This window comes from Eulemur rufifrons, chromosome 1 (genome assembly GCF_041146395.1).
Source record: "Eulemur rufifrons isolate Redbay chromosome 1, OSU_ERuf_1, whole genome shotgun sequence".
Lineage (NCBI taxonomy): Eukaryota > Metazoa > Chordata > Mammalia > Primates > Lemuridae > Eulemur > Eulemur rufifrons.
Genome location: NC_090983.1, coordinates 10,533,326 through 10,553,578, shown reverse-complemented (window position 1 = coordinate 10,553,578; position 20,253 = coordinate 10,533,326). Strand labels below are relative to the sequence as shown.

Sequence of the window (20,253 nt, the reverse complement as noted above, 5' to 3'; positions counted from 1 at the left end):
AATCTTTGGATCTTAACTAAGATTCCCCCAATGGTTTAGATTCATTTCCTAACAGCTTGGTACTATTTTGAGTCTTTACAGTTACTTATTTATGCTTAAACAGTCTAAAAGCATACATTGTACTTATACTGGAAATATGTGTGGAAATGTTAAATACTGTATGGGTGATTCAGAGCATATCTGTCGGAGAAGTTTGCTGAGGGCTCCCAGTTTGTATCCTATGGTCTCTCTGTTTATCTTCCCCTCTCATGAGTATCTGTTTCTCATTGAAGAGGAAAGACAACTGTCAGCAAGACTCAGTCTCATTAACTTGGTGTCTTGAATTCCAAACTGAATTGATTCCTTTGTATTTTTTGAAATATTGTTTAAGAGACATCTTTACTATTTTGTAACATTCTGTTTAGTTTAGATTTTCTTTGTACAGAGATTACTCAAGGGTCCAGATATTAATTTTTGTATTATTGAATTTATTACAATTTAATTTTCAAAGTTGTGTTTTCTAAAGTTTCATTCTTTCACTTATAACTAATTGTTGAAGATAGTAAATAGATTCAGTACCTAGAAGTAAAAACTGGTACAAGTATAATACTACAAAGCCATTTCTTGCCATATCGAATAAGTATTTGATTAATGTGTTGGGGCTTGGTTGGAAAACACCAGGAAAATATAAATGTGATAAAAAATGGGCTTGACTAACCAAATAGTTTGTGTTGAACTGATTTTTTTTCCTTGATGGTGTTTGAAACATGTTAAATGTAGATTTCCCCCGTGATGTTCCAAATTTAAATTAAATGTATTAATAGACTGGGTATTATTATCTACTACCGATTCATATAAGCTATGAACTTATATGAGTTATGAGCTATAAACTAGCTTAGGGACCTAATTCCGATTTCTGCAAGGGACAGATGTATTTCGTTTGATGTTCTCAAATGCACAATTAAATTGTTAAAAAAAACATAGGAAGTTGCCTTTTGGAATACTGGTTGAGTATCCCTTACCTGAAATTCTTGGGACCAGAAGTATTTCAGATTTCAGATTTTTTTTTTTTAATTTTGGAATATTTGCATTATATATACTTTACCAGTTGATTATCCCAAATCTAGAAATCTGAAATGCTCCAGTGAGCATTTCCTTTGAGCATCATGTCGTTGCTCATAAAGTTTCTGATGTTGGAGCATTTCAGAATTTGGATTTGGAACGTTCAACCTGTATAACCAACTCTAAATTTGAGAACTTCCTCTACCATGTTCTCTATTCATTTAGTTTATAGTTACATTATCTAGATGTTACATATTTTGGCCTAGAACTTATGTCTTTTAGTGGAACTTTCTTTTTATTAGCCTAGTATTTCAAAACCCTTAAAGAATTTATTTCTGTTCACTCAGAAGTTACAGAATCACAGTGGTGGGTTTGTAAGTTGAAATCATCTAATGAGTACCCCCATTTTGTTGTTAGAAAACTAGGAGAGCGAGAACAATTGAAGGACTTGTCCAAGGTTATATAGTTACTTACGTCAGGATGGAATTTTCTGATTGCTGGTATTCTCAGCAATACTAAATGATAACCGTAGTACATTATTGTTTAATCTTGTATAGATATTCTAAAATTATTTCTCAAAAATTTCATTTTTTTCATTTGTCATTTATCCATTAGTATTTCTTCTATTATTTTTATTTTCTGAAAAGGAAATTTTTAGCATATAAAGAAGTTGCATTTTGTCATGTTAAGTAAAAACAGTGACAAATGATTACAAGGTATTCAGAAAATATAGCAGTTAACATTGTTAAGCAGTAAGCAGCCTTTTAATTTAGGTACTTCTGTGTGGTGTTTGAGAGATGGGGAAAACATGGTGTTTAAAAAAGGTTTTCAAGAGTAAAGTATGAGCAGCCATACGTAGAGCAGCACCCCATATTTCAGAGCACAAGAAGGGAAGTGGCACAGGTACCTCTTAAAAGGGGCACATTTTGTTTAGGTACATTTTCTCCCTTGCTATAATGACCTTTCAGATATATACAAAACAGTAATTACATAAAATGCCCCACATTTTCCTGGTTTTCTTCCTAGGATGATGTTTAATATGTTCCTTTGTTAGTGGAAGAATTTTTTGTTTGTAACTTTTTCCTGATTTTCTTTGTAAAATAATGTTAAATGTGTTGCTTTGTTAGTAGAAAAATTTTTTGTCTAGTAACTTTTTCCTTTTTTTTGATCTAGTAACTTTTTTTGGTTTCTTCACAAGTAGAATACGTGTTCATTGCAAAAGCATGGCAACCTCAGACAAACACAAAAATGATGCTGATCTGAAATCCTATTAGAGTTAACTAAAATGCAAATTTTCTGTGCACACAGTACCATTATTTAGTTTAACAAAATTGGCACATGGAAGTGTATCTGGAATTTATTAACTTGTTTATCTTATTTACTTTGATGTAAACATTTTTGTATAGGATTAAATATTCTTTTACATGATTTTTTAATGGCTGCATATATATTCCATCATATGATGTTCCCTAATGTATTTAAATGATCCCTTATTAATGGTCATTTTAGTTTCTGATTTTCTCATTTATTGTATAAAACACATTGTCTAGCTTTTACATACAGCCATAGTCATTTACAAGATTATTTCTTTACTAAAACTTCCTGGAAGTAGAATTGCCTGCAAAGAATTTGCAGTGGTTATCTTTTACTGTGTCCCTGACTTTAACCTTTCTCTACCCACTGGACATGCTTTTCATTCTTGGCACTTAACCTTCCCTTTCCCGCATACCAGCTATTTCTTATTCTCATCATATCTTCTATATAATTCTTAGCTAGCATCTGGTTTGACCTATTAAAAAAAACTTATGAATTGTTTTATTTGTTTACATAGTTAAAGTTTAGGGAAGTCTAGAATTTTGCTCTTAGGTTGAAGACCAGTTGGGAAATGCAACTTGCTTTTTTTCTTTTTTTCCCCTCTGAGTATGAGGTACAATTGTTATAATTTCTACTAGCTTTCTTTGTTTCTTAAATTTTAATATGAGTTTAAAATGACAGGCTTCTAATAGAATGTGAATATCCTCAGTTTATTTGGTGATCACATCCTTGTTAAACATTCAGGTTTTTTTTTCCATTTTTATGTGACCATAGTGAGACATATTTGGAAACTTTAAAAAAAAGAGTATTTAATTTGTGTAATCAAACCATCTTTGTACTGTTATTTTAGATACTTAGCTTTTTAGATTCACATAGCTGATTACCATTTGAAATCAATGATTTTTTTCAGAATGTATTGTACATCTTTGCTTTAGTGTAATGCATGTATTTAGTGCTATGAATTCAGTTTCCTTTGTTAATAGAGTCACTTTTACAGTACTATTCTTGAGGTCATTCACAGGGTATTGTATATAAATTTATCATTGTACAAAGTGTTTTTGGAAATTTCTGTACACTCTTTAGTAAATTACTTATAATTGGCTTAAATGCTGGTAGGATTTAAAATCTACTTTCTAAATGAATTCTCTATAAAGTGAAATTTTGATACATAGAAACTTTTCATAAAATTCTTAAATTCATTTGTCATGTATTTTCATTTATAGTTTTCATATTCATTAACATATGTTGTTCCTTACCATTTACAGCTCAGAATTCTGCAAATGCAGATTTTGCAAACTTTGATGCATTTGGACAGTCTAGTGGTTCGAGTAATTTTGGAGGTTTCCCCACAGCAAGTCACTCTTCTTTTCAGCCCCAAACTACAGGTAGAACTTCTCTAGTATGGTGCTTAAATGTTTACTTTAAAAAACAAAACACTCTAGTTATAATTTTGAAAGATTACTCTAAACTTAAATTCTACAATTATCTGATTTTAAAATAGTTCTGTCTTCCAAAGCTCTGGGGAAACCTGAACTCTTTATATTTTTCTATGTTCATTTGTTTTTCTGTACTCTTTGGTATGTTGTCTAATTGACAATATCCATTCCCCTCCTTTTCCTGCACATGAATCTTTTTTAAAACTCCCATGTCCAGGGCCATTAAAGTACTAAAAGTTTTTTTAGGTTCGTGGAACACATTGATTTAGGTTGACATTATACCTCTGAATAAAGGAAGCTGATTGACTGCTTCCATAGAACTAAAAATGTAAATAATTTTGAGGGCAACAAGCTTGGGAAGTTTTTTAAAATGTTATTAGTCAAGAGTAGATTATTTAATGACTTTAACCAAACTTGGAAATAGCTTTCTGTGCAGGAATTGGTCTTTAAACATCGAATACTCTCATAAACTGTACTGTTTTCAGAAACTCATTAAATCTTTATTTACATCTTTGGCTGATTACTTTTCTTTCAACTTTTAACTCTGTGTATTGTCTTAAAGCTTTTTCTTTCAATTTTCTTTTCTTTTTTTCTTTAAAATTCATCATTTACATAATTTCTGGCTGTCCAGCATTTAGAATGCTTTCATCTAGCAGCAGTTTTGGTGAATTTACTTCAGCTTTTCCTCTCCAGGCTACTCACAGTAAGTTCTGTTGTCAAGTAGGCATCTTTCACTACTTTGTATGTTTTTGCTATATTTCATTGGTTTTTCCAATTATAGATTGTTAATATTTCTTTAATGATAACCCTTCATAAACTCTTACTTTTACCCTCCCTTTTCTATTATTAAACTCAAGAGTTAGAGAACATAATAGTGTATAATAAAAGTTAGTTGGTTTAATAATTTGAAATAAAAATTCTTTATAGACATGTTGAAAGTTTAGTATGTACTTTGTTCACCAGCTACTTGTAACAGATCACACTTTTAAAAATACAATCATATATTACTAGCTTTAATTGAAAACAACCAGTTTTATTCCTGAAAGAGATTTTATCAGTATATACTTGTTTTAGAATGTCTAAAAAACTGATTGATAGAAAATGTTTGTGTTTTTTTTAAAATAGGTGTGTGTCCATTCTGTGTTTAAAATATCTTTAAGTTTCTTTGCTATCACTTAAATATATAACTGTCTGGAAACAGAGACAGGTTGTACATAACTATTTTGATTGCTGAAACCAAGGCTTAGAAATAATAGTATCTCAAAAGTGCAGGATCCATTGGTTTTAGTCTTTTGATAGAACTTTAGGGAAACCTCTAGAATAAGAGCAGACTTCAGAGATTTAGCAGGATATGTACCACAGTGATCCTTAGGTGAATTGTACTTTATAAGTCAAAAATTGCTATCATGTATTATGTACTATAATTTTTATACCTGTGTGGTAGGTAGGGCATGATTTTACTGTGGACATCATGGTATTGTATGCACATTAAATTGTTATGTGGAATTAAGTAATAGCTCTTCAAATAAAGTAAGTCTGAATCTCAAGAACCATCTTTTAAGAAATTGTGGATCAAAATAATACACCATAAATATTGTTGATCCCTACTCCTGGGATTTGCTTAAACCATGTTGCTGTGAAACTACAAAAGCTTGAATCCTCCAAGTAGGATGCTTCATATCTTGTTTGCAGTCTGTTTAAGGAAAATTAATACAAAGTCATAGTATATAGCTGGATGTTTTATAAAGTAACTGAATCTCAAACCAGGTAGTATGGAGGTTCTCCCCCCCAGAGGACATTCCTAACTATATGGTAAATAATAAACATAGAAACCTGTTATCTTACATGTTGCCAAGGCCTTTGAAAATCGTCACATGTGTAAATTGAATGCCATTTGCCAGTCATTGATTTTAAGGATGTAGGATTGCTTATAGGACACTTAATTTAGGAAAAAAGGATTCTATAGTCTACTAAAGGGTATTGGGAAAAGTTTAAAAATTTCAAGTGTTGTGTTTATTTTGTTGCAGGTGGAAGTGCTGGATCAGTAAATGCTAATTTTGCTCATTTTGATAACTTCCCCAAATCCTCCAGTGCTGATTTTGGAACCTTCAATACTTCCCAGAGTCATCAAACAGCATCAGCTGTTAGTAAAGTTTCAACAAACAAAGCTGGTTTACAGACAGCAGACAAATATGCGGCACTTGCTAATTTAGACAATATCTTCAGTGCTGGGCAAGGTATTAAGCTTTAATCAAAACAAATACAAATTTTTATATTAAACAGTGCTCTAAATTTGCTTGTATTTATTAAAATCTGAGGATGTTATGCTTTTCTCAGTTGTTATATAGAAATTTTGTCCACAACTAACATTTCGAGTAAGATGTTTACTTGGCACATTTTGGACCTGCAAAACTGAAGATGTAGAAAGTAATTTGTAAACTTTTAGTTTTAAAAGAAAACAATTTAGAAAAAATTTTATTTTGTTTTAGAAAGCATGCTTTACTACTCTGGCTATAAAGGGCCAAGAAATCTCATTAACAGAGCTGACTGCTGGAGGGTTATTTGGTGGTTTCTATAGTGTACTAATGTTGAGCTATTTTTGTTAACATCTTGGTGTTTGTTTGTTTGTTTTTTAAATCTAAGATTTTTACAGTATATTTTTATGCCCAATTTTGGTCTTAAGGCCAGTAGCCTCTAAAAATGCCTGTTGAAGTGGTGAACAGCGGGGCTCTGGTGCTAGACTGGATTCTGCATTCTGATTTCTGGGCCTGTTTTTCTTCTCTCCAAAATGAGGATGATGATAGCATTGAACTCATGGAGTTGTGTTCTATACATTATTGCATGTAAGGCATTTAGAACAGTGCCCAGCACATAGTAAGTGCTCAGTAAATGTTTCTTATTACTATCTCTAATTTTTTTCATGGAGAACCTTGGAAAAATGATACTTTTAATATGTTGTTCACATTAAGTTCAGCACTTCATGACTTTCTGTGTTCATTTGAATGAGGTCCACCTGTCTTGGAGATGTTAATGTAGCACTTTGGTAATTTCTTCTTTATATATAATCTAGACATGTTGGTACAGAATCTTAGTTTTTGTTATGGAAACAGTATTGTCTTTACCACAGTGGTATGTATAGCAACTAATCTTGTCCAGTATTGTCTAGATTATTAGATTAAGACTCTAGAATCTTGTCCATTTATTCGCTTAGCTCCAAACCAGTCTTTAAGTTTACCTGTGTTTCATGGCAAATGTGGTTGATAAATTGAAAGTGTAACTTAAAATTTTTAGTGTAATTTGGTTCTGTTTATTCCCAGGTGGTGATCAGGGGAGTGGCTTTGGGACCACAGGTAAAGCTCCTGTTGGTTCTGTGGCTTCAGTTCCCAGTCAGTCAAGTGTATCTTCAGACAAGTACGCAGCCCTGGCGGAACTAGACAGCGTTTTCAGTTCTGCTGCCACCTCCAGTAATGCATATACTTCCACTAGTAATGCTAGCAGGTACCTCGTCTTAGCCAGCATTTCTGCTTTGTGTTTTATCTTTTTTTTTTCCACTCTAAATAATAATATGGTTAAATAATGACTATTTGGGGGCATAATTTAAACATTTTTGAATATTTTTGTAAATTTGAGGAAATTTCTAATTAAAATATAATCTTTGAATAATTACCATAATTTTATCTTTTCATTGAATCAGTTTTTATTACTTTTCATTCTTGAACATTATAATGTTTTTAGGAATATGTACACATCTCAAATGAGCAGTTACATACAGATTGTACTAAGTAGAGAAGCCATTTAGCAGTCTAATTATATACTTTCAAGATACAGTTTTCAGTCACGAAGACTAAACAATGAAAGTGCCATGTTGTAGCCTTAGTTATAAATACACATTTTTAGAAATGTTTGCACCCAAGCCCAGCATCAGTTCTATATCTCTTCAGTGTCATACTCGTATTTATAAATAGGCACTTCTGCTAGTATGTTCAAATATATCTGTTATAAAGGAATTCTTGGCAGTAGGAAGTCTAACACGTTTTAAGGACATTACACTTTTAAAAAACTCTTCTAGTCTTAACTTTATTTAACAGTTAAAGAAACAGACTCAGAAGTACAGGTGATTTACCTGTACAATGTCTTACTCTTCTCTTTTGTTTCCCATTCCTGTGGATTGTATCTGCTTCTTTCTTTGTTATCCTAGTAGCTTATTTTCCTTTAGCACCTTTTCTGGAGAGAAATGTTAGGATTGTAACACTAGCTACTTGGGCTCTCTGATAATACATTTTCTATGTGCCGGATGGGAAAAATTGAATCCAAAGAATAAAATTTGGGGTGGTTTATATATTTTTTGCTTTATTAGTATTATCTACATTAGATGTGTAATAGTGGACTATGGCAAAGTGGCCAAAAACTCTGGAAACATTGACAAGTTGTAGATAACAAATGATTTATTGATATTACATTACAATATATCAGTGGTTTGCAAAGTGTGATCCATGGGGTACCTGAGAACCTTTCAGGGGGGTCTGTTAGGTTAAAACTTTTTTCATAATCTAAGATTATTTACATTTTCATTAATTGACATTTGTATTGATGATATAAAAACAATGGCATGTAGAACTTGCTGGTGCCTTAGCATGAATGAAGGTAGTGGCACCAAACTGTACTGGTAGTCTTCTGATAGTCATTATATTCTTCATAAGGACACATTCAGCTTTACTGACGAATATTCTTGATTCAGTTTTTCTTATGAATATTGTTGATGGAGCAGTAACAGTTTTTAATTTTATTAAATCTTTACCCTTAAATACGTCTTCTTAATTTTCTGTGTGTTGATATTGATGCTGTGATACATGATGTGTTTGGTATTACCTATTTCCACATTTTATGGCTACCCTGTAGATAGAGCACCCCCCCTTTTTTTAAAATATGAACTTTTTCAATATTTGTTTTCAGCAGTGTTTTTGGAACAGTGCCAGTGGGTGCTTCTGCACAGACACAGCCTGCATCTTCAAATGTGCCTGCTCCATTTGGAGGTATGTGCTTCTGGTATAAATACTGGTTTTTATACAGAACCCAAATATATATCATATAGCATTTTTAGGGATACCAGAAGATAGTCAGTCAAAGCAATGATATATTATTAGAAAGCTTGAATTTTCTATCTTGATAAATATAGTGAACAAATATTTTGAATCTTGAATACAAGATGTACTAGGATTTTATAGTATATTTTATAATTTTTTAAAGCTACGCCTTCCACAAATCCATTTGTTGCTGCTGCTGGTCCTTCTGTGGCATCTTCTACAAATCCATTTCAGACCAATGCCAGAGGAGCAACAGGTAAGAAAAAAAGACAGATTATGGAACAGTAAGTTTTGGGGAAGGTATTTATCGTAAAAAGCACCATGTGAAGAACACCAGAAAATGTGGTCTCTTCCTTACTGAAGGGTATGGCAAATGGATAGAAGAGTTTTTCCGTAAAGGACAAGTTTATGGAAAGTTTATGGAGAGCTGAAAGTTTATAAAATCCTGGAATTAACAGTTGAGAAGGACCTTAGAAATTAACTAGAGTCTACCCTTCCCAGTCAAAGCTTTCATTTTTCAGGTAGGGAAGCCCAACGTGGAGATGAGACTTCTTAGAACTACATAGACACTTCATGACAGAGATAGGACCTGAACACAGTAATTTTTATTTATTTAGTGGTCTGGTTTCAAAATTATTGGCTATAACTCATTCAGTCTTAATAGAACAATTTTATGAGAAGTTTTTGTTTTTTCATGAGATTGTATCAGATGAATTTGTTTGTTCCATGAATTCTTAATAAATAGGTCTTTGTAGTGCATATTTTTTCAAGTTGTTAACATTTTTTAAATTGTGGGAACCTGATGCAATTTTGGGTATGATATTGAATGTTTTCTCTTTTGATAATTTTTTTCCCTAATTCTCTTTACCCTCCCCTCCCATTGATTAATATTGTAAACCAGGCACATCTTTCTCATATTGTACTTTGATTTTGTCTTATTAACCTGAACACCAGAGCTATTTGCCATCACCTGGGGATGTCAACTAGTGCATGTGATATGGCTGTGTATATGTTACATCTAGAGTTTATAAGCTTTTTTGGTATGTATAACACTGAAGTTTAAACTCCACTTATAGCAAACGTTGATATGAAATCTTGAGAGAGTGGTACTTCTATGTAACATTACAATTAAACTATTAAGAATTAGTAATTATTAGTAAATAGTTTTATCATTGATAAGATTAAAAATTATAATTAGGAATTTGAACTGTACTATTTTCCTTTTCACATAATTGTCTTTAGTCATAATTTGTTGGTATCTAGTAATAAGTGTTTAATAAAGTATTTGAATTTCACACCAAATTTAACTTTTTAAAAATGGTTTGTTTTAATTCAAGTGTACCTAATCAATGATTGTTTTAAATTTCCATTTGTACTGTTTCTTCATCAGATGTGATCCATGCAACATTTCTATTTCTTAGTATATTATTTTGACTTAGTGGAATGAATTTGTAAAATATATCATGATACAACAGGTTTTGTATATTGTCTCATTTAATCCTCAGCTCTCATCAAATATATGTCTAAATCACTGTGTGACAGCTGAGGCTCAGAAAAGTTAAGTGGACATGTTTTGACTATAGCCATCCAAACTTGTGTTCAAATTCTGATTCATTTTTTACTTGCTGGGTGACCCTAAGAAAGCTTTTTGTCTTTTATTTTAATGAATAGGGTAAGGATGATGGTGGTGGGGGTGGTGGTGTAACATTTGATGAGTGGTAAAGTTATTTGCTTGCAAGATACTGTTGAGATGTTTATAGTTATAACCCCATTTAACAACTAAGGAATGGAAATTCAAATTGTACCTTGACTGAGGTTTATTGTGTGGACCTAATTTCTCTGAGCCTGTTGTTCTTATCTATAGAATTTGAAAAATAATCTTTTGGTGGCAGGATTGTTGTGAAATTTGATGATGCAAATCATTGTGTGGTCTTTACATTACAATATGTACTCAGTAAATTGAACCTATTATTTTCCTCTCATGACTACCTCTAAGTTGGTTCTGTCATTAGATTTAAGGGCTTTTTTTGCTTATTTTATTTAGAGTATGGAAGTCTTTTAAAAGTTAAGGTTCTATATAGGATATAACATAAGTGTATAATATGTGCTCAACTCATATAAAATTTTAGCAAAGTTTATTCAAAAGATAAATCTATGTCCACTTATTCTTTAGGATTTTTTTTGTTGTCCTCAAATATGCTTATATTGCAGAATTACATGTTAAGTTAGCCTTTGAAAGGGGTATTGCATAATAGTTCTGTGTGAAATTTGAAAGTTTTTGTTGTTATATTTTATTCTTAAAATACATATTTAAATAATCATTTTTTTCCTGGATTTATTAAACTTTGCAGCTTTAACTTTTTTTTTTTTTTTTTAACCATATTACATAGGATCCTTCATTAGGAGATTAGCCTGTATGGCCTAAGACCTTTTTAATTTTCAAACTCTATGATATTTAGCATTCTTTTTTGCCCCCCTCCCTCTCATGTCCTTAAATATAATTAATGGAAGTAAAACAATTTTCAATTTATTAGGAAATGTTCTTACAACTCTTAAGTCTCTCCTATGTTACTGAGTGAATAGCCTTTATTTGCTAGCATTTAGTTTAATGAATGAATGGTTTTAGATTTATTTTTTTCCCAAGGAGATAAACTTATAAAATACAGAGTTGAAAGATTTCATAGATAGAATCTAGCCCCTACATCCTTGTTTTCTTACCTAGGTGGAAACTGATTTGCAAAGATGTTAATAGATTTGCCTGAGGGTTCAAAATTAAGTAATGGCTGATCTGACCTAAGTACCCAGAACACTTCTAAACTAGTACTATTTCCATTCCAGTACAATTACCTCTAAATTTATAATTTAAATTTATATTGATGAAACATACACAAATTAGCATTATATACTATTCCTTGTTTATGTCTAAATATTCAGTAGGCTCACCTCACCTGTGTAATATACTCTGGAAATCAGGATTGGTACAAAAAAAAGAATGGGGATAGGTGAGCAAAACCAAAGGAAAAAAATTAAATAGAAAGTTACATTGGGCTATGTAGGATATATTTTGTTTATAGAATTGTTGAATTACTCTGCCTGTGCTCCTCACTCTCAATTTATTCTTCATATTTAGATATGTCTAACATTTAATAATCTGCAGTTGGTACTTTTAGCAGCCAAAAGTGAAAATTGTCAACTTGGCAATAAAAAAAGAGACAGGATAGTTTTAAAAATTAACACAATGAAAAATTAAACTTCATAGCAGTCTGGAGAAAATATTTGCAAATCATGTATTTGATAAGGGACTTGTATTCAGAATATATAAACGACTCTTACAACTCAATAATAAAAAGGCAGCTCAATTAAAAAATGGGCAAAAGATTTGGATAGACATTTCTCCAAGAAGGGATACAGATGGTCAATAAAAGATAGACAATAACAAGCATTAGTGAGGAGGTAGAGAAGTTAGAAACCTCACAGATATTGCTTGTGGAGATGTAAAATGGGACAACCCCTTTGGCAAGCAATTTGGTAGCTTCTCAGAAAGGTCAGTCTAGAGTTACCATATGACCTACCAGTTCCACTATTAGGAACGTACCCAAGAGGAATGAAAACACACTTCCACACAAAAACTTGGACACAAATATTCATAGCAGCATTATTCATAATAGCCAAAAAGTAGAAACAACCCAAATGTCCATCAACTGATGAAACCAAATGCTCCATAGCCATACAATATTATTAAATAATAAAAAGTAATAAAGTATTGATACATGCTACAACACGGATGGACCTTGAAAACATGCTAAGTAAAAGAAGCTAGTCACAAAAGGCCACATATTTATGGTTTTCTTTGTATGAAAGGTCTAGAATAGGCAAATGTATAGAGAAAAAGTAGATTGGTGGTTGCCAGGGGCTGGGGTGGTGGTAGTGGTGGGGCAGCATGGGGAGTGACAGCTGATAGGTATGGATTGCTTTTGGGAATGGTGTTGAAAATATTCTAAAATTAGATTGTGATGATGGTGGTACAGCCCTGTGAATATACTTTAAAAAATGAATTCTATACTTTAAATGGATGAATTGTGTGGTATGTGAATTATATCAAAAGGATATTGAGGTCTAAAAAAATTTTATAGCAGTCCGTGACCAGATCTTGGGTGGCATCTTCATTGCACAGTGAAGTACAATGGTTAATATTGGCTAATATTCACTATTGACTTAAAGTCAGTTTTTGCCAGTGTACTTTATGGACTATGTCTCCAGGCGTGTGTTAGAGATATTAGCAATATTCCATGAAAAAGGATTCTGTGTCGAAATAGAAATGGTAAATGCTGGGACAAACACAATTTAACCAATAATAATACAAGACTTCTCAGATCCTTTAAAGTGCTCTGAGAAAGGAGATAAATGTAAAATCATTAAACTTATCATAGAACTCTTCCCCCTCAATTAACATTTTCTTAAATTCAGAACACAGTGACATCTTTTTAAGTTAGCAAGAAAAATACATTCATTGAATGTTTACTATGTAGCACTTTAATTCATTGTTATATTAAATCCTCACAGCAGCTTTGTGAAGTAGATACTGTTTGTTATCCCTGTCATTCCATCCCCTATTTGCAAATGCAGAAACTGAGGCTTATAGACATTAAGTAACATCGTGCAGCTAGAAAGTGACAGAACCAACACTCAGAACCACTCAATCTCTTAATTACTCTGTTTCCCAAATGTATGCTTCTTTAAAAAGTGTTCTAATTTATAGGGCATGGAAATATATTTTAGAAATAATACCATTTCCGATCATTAAAACAAAAAAGGGTTCTAGTATTTAACAGCCTGTTTACTTTCTGTTAACTTCATATACTTGTGTGTAGCCTCTCTACCCTCAAACATGCCAGGTAAGATCTGCACAAAATGCATTTTTCTTTCTTTTTTTCAGCCATTATATTTAGAGCTGAAAATACTGCTCACCTTTCTAATGATCTAGTATATTTAATAATTTTCCCTTTATACTAAATTAGTTCACTTGAGTTATCTTTAGTTCTAGTTAATGTACTGACTTGTAAATAAAAAAAAAAAAAACCATCAACTGTTCAGGTGCTCTCTCCCAAGACTTGAAGTTTTAATACTAAATATGGATGCTGATAATTTTAGATGATCCTATGCATAGCAGTTTTGGGTGTAGCTCATGATGCCTGTAAAGCCTTTTTTATGAATATAGTTGTGTCTTCACATAAAAAAAAGTCAGTGCATATTTTAAAAAATGGATTTCATCAGTGTTTCTTCATTTGTTATTTAATATTCTAAACTCCCATTTATTTCGAACGGTGTAAATTTATGTCATGAATATGAAATAAAAAGGCTCATGTTGTGAATGTTTTTATTATGTATTTATACGCTACCTGCTTGGCAAGAGTACATTCTAATTTTAGAACTTTTTAATGAAACAAATTTACTTTTATTTTAATAATAGTTATCCATAAATTAATTGACATTGGTCTCTTTATGGCTTTCCATAAGGCCTTTCTGGAGCAATGCATTCTCAAGTGTTTCCTCACGCTCATTTTGGTAGGTGGCCACAACTAATATCTAGATTTGTGTGGCAATTTGTCTACCCGCTTGTGGAAGCTTCTGCTACTGTTCTGGATCCCTGCATGTGGAATTAAGTTTTTTCCATGTTTTCAAATGGAGTGGGCATGGATGTGTGGCATTGGGTAAATTACATTGTATTTAAAATTACATGGAAATCTTTTGTAGTGATTTATGTGTTAATGCCGTAAAGCATTATTGCTTACCTCCATGGTCACATTAGAATGTTAGTAGCTGTTTTGGTTCTTTGGTTCTTTTTCTTGAGTTTGAATTCATAGTTCTTTGATGCCTTTTTGATGTACCAAACCATTTTACCACATTATTCCATGGAGTTTGGTTTTGCTTAACTGTATCCAAGTTTTGCTTTTTAGTGCTTTCTTAAAATGATTTGTCAAAGTTGTGTCAGTGCATTGTCATCTGTTATGAAACCCTCCTGTTTCCCTTGCAGTGTGCTTATTCTTTAATTCACTTGCTTCCCAGTGGCCTGTTTTTCCTTTTTTCCTCATCAATAATATAAAAATAATTTTAAAAAATGTGATATTCTAATTACTTTTGTTGAGCAAAATTGCATTGTTTTATAAACATTAAGACTACGAGGATTACTTTGGACAACATCTATAAATTGTTTTTCAGTTTTTGAAAATTAAGAGACATAATTCTATGTAAGATTTTTAGTATTTAATTTCTATACCTTAAATCAGTGAACAAATTGGTAAATTTTTTTAAATCGGGAAATTCAGTGAATTATGGTTTTTTGATAGCATAATGCTAAAAATGTTTTATTATGTAATTGGTAGTAGTCTATATTTAAACCAACATTATTGACTCTTATTTCACTGAGACCTTTCCTAGAACATATGGTTGGAAGGTTCTGTTTTTAATATTCACTAGCAATAAATAATGTACTGTTCTGCTGCATGTGTTTCCTTAATGCATATTAGTTCATAAGTGTTTAGTAAATGGGCGAATGATGGCAGCATACTACATATATGTTTCGCAGTGGTTCACACACAGATTTCCCCCAGCATGGTAATGCTCTGTCCACCGGGTATTAGCAGCCAGACATGGCAGCCAAGGAGGAGTACAGTAGTACTGAACATTGTGTCCATTTATCCTGCATTCTTTGTCTCGTATAAGAATGCTCATTCACTCTTTTCTAATATTTGTGCATTTTGCACTAATTTCTATACATCAGCAGTCCTAACCTTCTGTCAACCTTCTTCCAAAGCTGTCTTCATTTACATCTTTCAGAAAAGGGTGGGAATCCATATATTTCTTTTAAAATTGATTTAATGGGAACTTAACCTGTCCTTTTAATTGTGTTAGTGTTTTTAGTAGACTCAGCTGCTCTCTCTCTCCTCCCCCCGCTCCTCCCCCCTCCCCTCCCCCCCATCCCTCTCTCTCCTCCTCCCTCTCTCCCCCTCTCTCCCACTTCCTTCATCCCTCTTGCCCTCCCTGTCCTCCCTCCCACCACCACCACCTCGTTTTTTGGCTCTAGTTACAAAGCTTCGTAAGTTTTGAGTGGTCTGCCTCTAACCTTTGTGTTTTATGAAGTCCTGTTATTTTTAGTGAACTATTTTGCAGAGGTTTTTAAACTGTGATATATTACATCACAGCAGATACTTTAGTAGATAAAATTAAAATTTTGACTGTTATTTACTGTATATAGCAAAACAAAACTAAAAACAAAAATGTATACTAGTATACATATGAATTAAAAAATGACGGGCTTTAAAAAGCAGACTACTGTTTAGACTTAAACTTTATGTAATTATTCTGAGAAATTTTCTTGGGTTTCAAATGACAGCATTTAATAGTTTCATTCTGGCCATTGGATTTTAGGAGAACAAGATTTCGTAGGTTAAGTTAAACTCTGTAGTGCTAAAACTCATTACTAACTTTGTTGGGGTTTTGGAATTTAAAATGCCTTTAATGTACATCTTAATATTTTTCAAGGTAAATGATGTCTATTCTACAATGTTGATATGAGAAACAAAACATACTCTTGCACATAACTCATCAGCCCTTCTTTTCTCCTGTCAGCGGCAACCTTTGGCACTGCATCCATGAGCATGCCCGCAGGGTTCGGCACTCCTGCTCCCTATAGTCTTCCCACCAGCTTTAGTGGCAGCTTCCAGCAGCCTGCCTTCCCGGCGCAAGGAGCTTTCCCTCAACAGACAGCTTTTTCTCAACAGCCCAATGGTAAGATCTAACATTTGACTGGCAGTAAGTCCCCTATGGGAGTCCTTTATGTATCATAATGTTATGTGCTTGGGCACAAAGACTCTGCTAAAGAATTCTGTAGTATTATCTACTGAGTGTTTACTGCACAAAAATAGAAGCTTTTAGTGATTTGGGCCTCAGGTAACTGAGTGATTTTGTAAATTGTGACCAGATGACAGATTTAGGAGACATCAGTGACATCTAACGAGTAATGCTTTGTTCTCAGAATTCCTATTGTCGTCGTCTTTTTCATTTGTCTTATGTGTTCTAGTACGCCTCTTGATTTTAAAAGACTTTGTAGACCTAGTGTGTTGGGGGTTTTTCTTTCATCACAAAAATGTTGCTTGTGTCCTTTTTTTATGTAAGGATTTGTGTGTTGTGTGTGTAAAATAGACTAATTTTCTAAATGTTTAACTGTACTATAGTTGGAGTTTATTACTTGTTTTTAGGAAGAGGTGAGAAGATTCACTTGACCATTTTTTTAACTTATTTCTCTCACTACTTAAAATTTGAAGTCCATAGATTTGAAGATTATTCTTGAATTACAACTACGTGTTTCCTTTTTTAAAGTCAGTGGTTATTTAAAAATTTGTAAGCATGGTCCACGGAAGAGCCATAAATAATAAAATATTTCTTGAGACACATTGTGATGTTCACATAGATATCATTGTGTTGTCTGCATAGCCCCTCCCAAATAGTCAAAAGCTCATTTATTAATTAAATCCTGTGAATGTCAGTGATTTACACTGTTGAGACGAGTTGGAATTAACCATTTCTGAAGAGCTGAATGAAAGCTCTTTTAAGACACGCCACAGGAAGATAGTTTGTGATATCTGAAAGAGTATGAGACCTAACAATTTAACCACAATATTTTATTTTTGCTGCTCTGGTAGGAATTTCTCTGAAAGTTATTATTAGGCTTTATAAGTATCAGATTGTCTCTTGATTTCTGTTTTTAACAAGGTGCAGGTTTTGCAGCATTTGGACAAACAAAGCCAATGGTAACCCCTTTTGGTCAAGTTGCAGCCGCTGGAGTATCTAGTAATCCTTTTATGGTAAGTGAAACTCAATTTTAAGCACTTTATAACTTGTTGTGTCTTATTTTCACATTAGGAAAATAGACTCTAATAGTATTCACATCCTACCAGGGTAGGTAGGATGTGAATTCTATTAGATGCTATTTGGTATTCTTTTTTTTTTTGAAATTTTTTAGCATTTTTTAACTTCTTTCTTATAGCCACTAGATGACCAGGGATATTTAGTATTTTATTGATATGACATCATAAGATTACACAAATTGAGATGGAGCCAGCGCATGATCCTTTTCTGACTTTTTAAAAGAAAAAAAATTGGTCAGTTGCAAATCAAAGCATTGACAGTAAATAAGCTATTTTATAATATAAAACATACCTGCTTTCTTGTCAAAATAATACTTTATGAGAGGTCTTAGGAATTAGTGAACAGTGTGAAAGGGAGTCTTAGAGTCAGAGGTTTTGTTTGAATCACAAGTGCTTTTCTTTTTAGGGCTAAGTCCCTTCTTAGAATCTATTACAAGAATTGTATGAAATAATGGATATAACAGACATAGCACAATGCCTGACACAAAATAGTTTTATTATAGTATGTTGTCAATAACAATGATGAATAAATATTATTGCCAATAATAATAAAATAATTCTTAGTCTAAATAAAGTTTAATTAAATAAGATTAGATTACATACAGGTTAATATTTTGTATTTTGCACACACAGTACTTTTGTCTGTTTATTTATTTTGTCTTATATTTTCCTTTAGACTGGTGCACCAACAGGACAATTTCCAACAGGAAGCTCATCAACCAATCCTTTCTTATAGCCTTATATAGACACTTTACTGGAACGAACTTTTATGTGGTCACATTACATCTCTCCACCTCTTGCACTGTTGTCTTGTTTCACTGATCTTAGCTTTAAACACAAGAGAAGTCTTTAAAAAGCCTGCATTGTGTATTAAACACCAGGTAATATGTGCAAAACGGAGGGCTCCAGTAACAAGTTTTAACCTGTGAATTGGCAGAAAAAGGTAACGGTATCATGTATATTAAAAATTGGCTAATATTAAGTTATTGCAGATACCACATTCATTATGCTGCAGTACTGTACATATTTTTCTTAGAAATTAGCTATTTGTGCATATCAGTATTTGTAACTTTAACACATTGTTATGTGAGAAATGTTACTGGGAAAATAGATCAGCCACTTTTAAGGTGCTGTCGTATATCTTGGAATGAATGACCCAAAATCATTTTAACCATTGCTACTGGAAAGTTACAAAGTCAGAATTGGAAGATTTTATTCATTCTTGAAGTTTTCCTTTCTAAAGAGCTCTTCTATTTATACATGCCTAAATTCTTTAAAAATGTAGAGGGATACCTGTCTGCATAATAAAGCTGATCATGTTTTGCTACGGTTTGCAGGTGAAAAAAATAAATATTAGAAAATATGCTATTGTTTTTGTGTTCTTGCTGCAATGCCTTTACCAAAGTGGCCTTAAATATGAGTAGTGAATTGAGAACATCTTGAATTCTTAAAAGATTTCTAGTGACTAACTTTTTATTAAAAGGCCATGTAGAAAATTTGTTAAAACTACTTTGACTGCTATATTCAGGAATATGTCAATGGTAAAGCATTTAAATGTAGCTTGTCAGATTTACCGTAATCCTTCTAATTTCTTTGCAACTTCTTAATATTGGGAAATTTGTATATATAAAGAATTTGCATGTATGTGTATTTACAAATTTTTCTAAGTATCTTGAATTCTCAGACTGCAAAAGGCCTATTTTAACTATTGATTTTTTTAAAAAAATTGTCTTTGAATGTATTGGAAGTAGACATGCATTAACTGTGACATGATTGCACCTCAGTTTTTTTTCTTTTTTGGACAAACTGATACAATCTATACGACATATGTTTATGTTTGTTTTGGGGGAGAGAGAAACTGGAACCCAGTGTTACCTTGAAGTCATGGAATATTTTGTTTAAAAAGGCAAAGTTACTAAGTTCAGTTATATCTTTTTGTTAATATTCAAATGAACTTGTTTAAATATTTATGTATAAGTAATGCCTCATTCATCCAGAGATAATCTGGCAGTCTCATCAAAACAAAATATAATTAAAAAACTTGGAACAGTTTTTTGAAAAATGCCTCTGAGCAAGCCATGTGAGTCACAAAGTATGTATGTTAGAACTCATGCATTTGTTTTCATGTGAGATTTTAATAATTTTGATTATTTGATTTCCCAGCCCATTGCATATTAGCAGTTGAGAAGGGAAGGGATGACTTGAAAGGAAGGAAACTGGAAAAACTATGAGGAGCATACACTGTCCAAAAACATTTAGTGTAGGGACAGCCAGCCTGTAGGACATCACTACATTACATCATCTTCTGATAATTGTCCTTTATTATGCCTCTGGGTCATCAAGAAAGGGTGAAATTGCATATGCAAATATGTAATACATGTTTGAAAAGTTTTATCTTAAAATGATTAAAATTTTTTAAAAAGCTTTGGTATTAAAAGAGGTAAACAGAAG

The 20,253-nt window shown here is 32.4% G+C and overlaps 1 protein-coding gene across 7 annotated transcripts in view; it reads left to right on the top strand.

Moving 5' to 3' along the window:
• The window catches only part of AGFG1 (ArfGAP with FG repeats 1), a 63,145-nt gene extending 43,954 nt beyond the window's left edge, over window positions 1–19,191 (top strand). The window contains exons 6-14 of one of the 7 annotated variants that reach the window (XM_069466453.1): window positions 3,621–3,740; window positions 5,819–6,028; window positions 7,109–7,289; window positions 8,745–8,824; window positions 9,039–9,131; window positions 14,393–14,440; window positions 16,505–16,663; window positions 17,648–17,739; window positions 18,479–19,191. In XM_069466453.1, coding sequence (XP_069322554.1) covers window positions 3,621–3,740; window positions 5,819–6,028; window positions 7,109–7,289; window positions 8,745–8,824; window positions 9,039–9,131; window positions 14,393–14,440; window positions 16,505–16,663; window positions 17,648–17,739; window positions 18,479–18,538 — 1,043 coding nt within the window. In that variant the 3' untranslated portion in view covers window positions 18,539–19,191. Of the gene's footprint in view, window positions 1–3,620; window positions 3,741–4,422; window positions 4,495–5,818; window positions 6,029–7,108; window positions 7,290–8,744; window positions 8,825–9,038; window positions 9,132–14,392; window positions 14,441–16,504; window positions 16,664–17,647; window positions 17,740–18,478 lie in introns of all 7 variants that reach the window. The other 6 variants (XM_069466460.1, XM_069466487.1, XM_069466478.1 and 3 more) reach the window with 6 other exon arrangements.
• The last annotated feature ends 1,062 nt before the right edge of the window (window positions 19,192–20,253 follow it).